Here is a 5,000-nt window from a genome sequence, read left to right on the forward strand (position 1 = left end):
TTATTTCCAGGACATGGAGATCTCTGCGGTGGAACTCAGAACGATTCTCAACAAAATTGTCGGCAAACGTACGTCTGGTTATTATTCTTATTCTTATTCTTTTTCTTATTCTTATTCTTATTATAGTTCTCACCCTGTTGGTTTCTTTGTGTGTTAATGTCATTTAAACTTATTTTGACTTTATTATTTATTATATAGATATCATAATGATATCTCATAATGATATATCATTTTGATATATTATTATGAGATATTATTATGAGATATTATTATAAGATATCTATAGCACCATTTCTGTCTACTTTTACCCAAGTAACACTTTGAATACAGGAATGTTACTTTTACCAGAGTATGTCTGCATTGTGGTATTGATACTTGTACTTAAAGTAAAAGTAATGTGAGTCTGTCTGCATTGTGCTATTGATACTTGTATTCAAAGTAAAAGTAATGTGAGTATGTCTGATACTTGTACTTAAGTAAAAGTAATGTGATTACTTCTGTTTCCTGTAGGAACTGACATCAAGACGGATGGGTTCAGCATGGAGACCTGTCGCATCATGGTCAACCTCATGGATGTATCCTTTTTACTCTAATTACTTATTACTTATTACTTCTCTCTCTGACTTTGTTCTGTGACCCACGGTACTGTAGGTCCTCTACAGGTCCTCTGTGGTACTGTAGGCCCTCTACAGGTCCTCTGTGGTACTGTAGGTCCCCGTACAGCAGAGGTTCCCAAACTGGGGGTCAGGACCCCTATAGGGGGTCCCCAATTATTTTGTACGACATAGTTTTCTGCCTCAGTAACCAAACCATCATACAGTATAAGTGTATACAGGGTATATATATGTTACAGGGTGAATGGAGAACCAGGTAGATTGAAGAAGGCGTGCTCGTTTTTACCACCCACCCAGCAATTCTGTAGAAGCAACACTAGAGGGAGCCACGAGCCAGGCTTGTGCACAACATATATGGCCGTGACCATACACACACACACACACACACGCGCGCGCACACGCTCATGCTTTCAATTTGTTTTATTGAAAGCAGGACTGTTAAGATACTTTTATTGTGTTCTGGCTTTTGTTTTAGTTTCTCCCTGACACACACACACACACACACACACACACACACACACACACACACACACACACACACACAGTGATCCATGAAAAGAACTATTCTGTCCCTATCGGTTTACAACTCAAACGGCGCTGAGTCGACTAGTAGAGCATCGGCCGGTCAGCGCGCGCCCTCGCGCCTGGAGGCGCGAGGGCGCGCTTCCTCGGCCTCAAGCTCTACTGAGTCGGCGCGCCTCCGTCATGGACAAGCGTGTGCGTGTGAACGCGTGTTCAGCGTTCCCCTAATAAACCCCCGCCTCGCAGCGCCGCGTCCTCCTTCTCGCGAGCCTCGCTAATAAACCCTGTCTCGAAAAGCCCCGCCTCGCACCGAAGCCCCGTGCCTAAAAACGAGCGCTCTGTATTCAATCTACCTGGTTCTCCATTCACCCTGTGACATATATATATATATAAGTATATAGGTCTATATATATATATATATATATATAAGTGTATACAGGGTATATAAGTATATAGGTCTATATATATATATATAAGTGTATACAGGGTATATAGGGGCGGGGGAGCGTTTCACTGTTTAAACCCAGCAACCCTGTGTACATTACGCCACTGCTGGAAAGGATCCCAGTCCAAACGTTAACTTAACCAATAATTGGAAATGACCATAATAATGATAAAACGGGAGCAAAAAAAATATATATATTTTTTTATTATTGTTTTGGGTGGCCCACTGGCCCACCGGCCCACCGGCCCACCGGCCCACCGGCCCACTGGCCCACTGGCCCACCGGCCCACTGGCCCACCGGCCCACCGGCCCACTGGCCCCTTGGCCCAGGGAATTTGGGAATTTGGCCCTGAAACGTGGGGCGATTGCGCGTTCCGGGCTTCACAGTTGCGTTCAGATGGTAATGGTCAATGGCTGTGTGTGTGTGTGTGTGTGTGTGTGTGTGTGTGTGTGTGTGTGTGTGTGTGTGTGTGTGTGTGTGTGTGTGTGTGTGTGTGTGTGTGTGTGCGTGTGTGTGTGTGTGTGTGTGTGTGTGTGTGTGTATAGGAGGATATAATGTATACTGTGTGTGTTTCATGATGAGCCTTAAATGTATTTATAATGTTTATAATGTATATAATGTTTATAATGTTCATAATGTATACTGTGTGTGTTTCATGATGAGCCTTAAATGTATTTATAATGTTTATAATGTATATAATGTTTATAATGTTCATAATGTATACTGTGTGTGTTTCATGATGAGCCTTAACTGTATTTATAATGTTTATAATGTTTATAATGTTTATAATGTTTATAATGTTCATAATGTATACTGTGTGTGTTTCATGATGAGCCTTAACTCAGAATCAGGGCAGTGGGAACGGAAAACTGGGCCTGGGCGAGTTCGCTACTCTGTGGAAGAAAGTCCAGAAATACCTGGTAAGACATTACAATAATAATAATAATAAAACTTTATTTGTATAGCACTTTTTTAAACAAAGTTACAAAGTGCTTAAACAATCAAAACAGCAATCAACAACAACAATGCAATGATGCAATAACAACATTTATCTCAAGGAGTTAAAAAGGCCATTCTGTAGTTTTTAAGAGGGATTTAAAACATGTTAATGATCTGGTTCATTAACATCCTTTATAGCAAAAGGCCCCCAGATTTCCTTTGGTCACCAAGGTAGCCTTATGAATGTCCAGTAGACCCTGACCAGAGGATCTAAGGCTGTGCACGGACACACAGGGTTCTACCATATCACATACATAGCTAAGAGTTAGACCATTAAGAGCTTTAAAGGTTAGCAATAGAATCTTAAAAATTACATACCTGGTATTATTACAAAATATTATAAAACATATTGTATTATTAAAAATTACATACCTGGTAAGACATTACATACCTGGTCATACCTGGTAAGACATTACATACCTGGTCATACCTGGTAAGACATTACATACCTGGTCATACCTGGTAAGACATTACATACCTGGTCATACCTGGTAAGACATTACATACCTGGTCATACCTGGTCATACCTGGTAAGACATTACATACCTGGTCATACCTGGTCATACCTGGTAATCACATATTAACATTGTTTTATTATGATATTGTATTGTGTTTTCTTCCAGTCCATCTATAAGAAGAGTGACTCAGATAACTGTATGTAACATGTATGTAACATGTATGTAACATGTATGTAACATGTATGTGTTGTTGTGTTTTCTTCCAGTCCATCTATAAGAAGAGTGACTCAGATAACTGTATGTAACATGTATGTAACATGTATGTAACACGTATGTAACATGTATGTGTTGTTGTGTTTTCTTCCAGTCCATCTATAAGAAGAGTGACTCAGATAACTCGGGTTCCATGAGCACTCCAGAGATGCGCATGGCCCTAAAGGACGCTGGTGAGTTATATTTAACACTCGCATGACTGAGGTTTCATTATCCTCCACCATGCCTGAAAAACGATCATTTTGATCCCCAAATCAGGCTATCCTATTGGCCACTGTCTCCCCTCTGAGCTCCAGACTAGTTCACACTTTCTCCCCCAAACAGTGGGGAGATATATATATCTCCCCACTGTGGGGAGATATATATATATACATATATATATATATATATATATATGTATGTATATATATATATATATATATATATATATATATATATATATATATATATATATATATATATATATATATATATATATATATATATATATATATATATATAGACTCATATCCACACAGTGATATAGTCTGGCTACGTGAGGCTAACCAGATGCTGGTTAATATATACATTATGAATGTATTAATATATACATTTATGTATATATGTATTTATCTCTACAGGATTCAGCCTGAACAACGATATCTACCAGATGCTGGTGGCCAGGTATTCAGACCCTGACATGACCATCGACTTTGACAACTTCGTCGCCTGTTTGATGAGACTGGAGACCATGTTCAGTAAGTTATGAATAAATACATAACTATAATGTTCAGTAAGTTATGAATAAATACATAAATATAATGTTCAGTAAGTTATGAATAAATACATAACTATGATGTTCAGTAAGTTATGAATAAATACATAACTATGATGTTCAGTAAGTTATGAATAAATACATAAATATAATGTTCAGTAAGTTATGAATAAATACATAAATATGATGTTCAGTAAGTTATGAATAAATACATAAATATGATGTTCAGTAAGTTATGAATAAATACATAAATATGATGTTCAGTAAGTTATGAATAAATACATAAATATGATGTTCAGTAAGTTATGAATAAATACATAAATATAATGTTCAGTAAGTTATGAATAAATACATAAATATGATGTTCAGTAAGTTATGAATAAACACATAAATATGATGTTCAGTAAGTTATGAATAAATATGATGTTCAGTAAGTTATGAATAAATACATAACTATGATGTTCAGTAAGTTATGAATAAATACATAAATATAATGTTCAGTAAGTTATGAATAAATACATAAATATGATGTTCAGTAAGTTATGAATAAATACATAAATATGATGTTCAGTAAGTTATGAATAAACACATAAATATGATGTTCAGTAAGTTATGAATAAATACATAAATATGATGTTCAGTAAGTTATGAATAAATACATAAATATGATGTTCAGTAAGTTATGAATAAACACATAAATATGATGTTCAGTAAGTTATGAATAAATACATAAATATGATGTTCAGTAAGTTATGAATAAACACATAAATATGATGTTCAGTAAGTTATGAATAAACACATAAATATGATGTTCAGTAAGTTATGAATAAATACATATGATGTTCAGTAAGTTATGAATAAATACATAACTATGATGTTCAGTAAGTTATGAATAAATACATAAATATGATGTTCAGTAAGTTATGAATAAATA

The 5,000-nt window shown here is 35.8% G+C and overlaps 1 protein-coding gene across 4 annotated transcripts in view; it reads left to right on the forward strand.

The window, feature by feature from the left end:
- The window catches only part of LOC308077834 (calpain-2 catalytic subunit-like), a 61,244-nt gene that overhangs the window by 52,387 nt on the left and 3,857 nt on the right, over positions 1 to 5,000 (forward strand). For 3 of the 4 annotated variants that reach the window (XM_080418801.1, XM_080418799.1, XM_080418800.1), the window contains 5 exons: positions 11 to 68; positions 511 to 575; positions 2,434 to 2,502; positions 3,407 to 3,485; positions 3,933 to 4,049. In XM_080418801.1, the coding sequence (XP_080274927.1) occupies positions 11 to 68; positions 511 to 575; positions 2,434 to 2,502; positions 3,407 to 3,485; positions 3,933 to 4,049 (388 nt within the window). Of the gene's footprint in view, positions 1 to 10; positions 69 to 510; positions 576 to 2,433; positions 2,503 to 3,204; positions 3,259 to 3,406; positions 3,486 to 3,932; positions 4,050 to 5,000 lie in introns of those variants that run through there. The other variant, XM_080418802.1, reaches the window with a different exon arrangement.

The sequence above is a fragment of the Gymnoscopelus braueri genome (assembly GCF_963280865.1).
Source record: "Gymnoscopelus braueri genome assembly, chromosome: 2".
Taxonomy (NCBI): Eukaryota; Metazoa; Chordata; class Actinopteri; order Myctophiformes; family Myctophidae; genus Gymnoscopelus; species Gymnoscopelus braueri.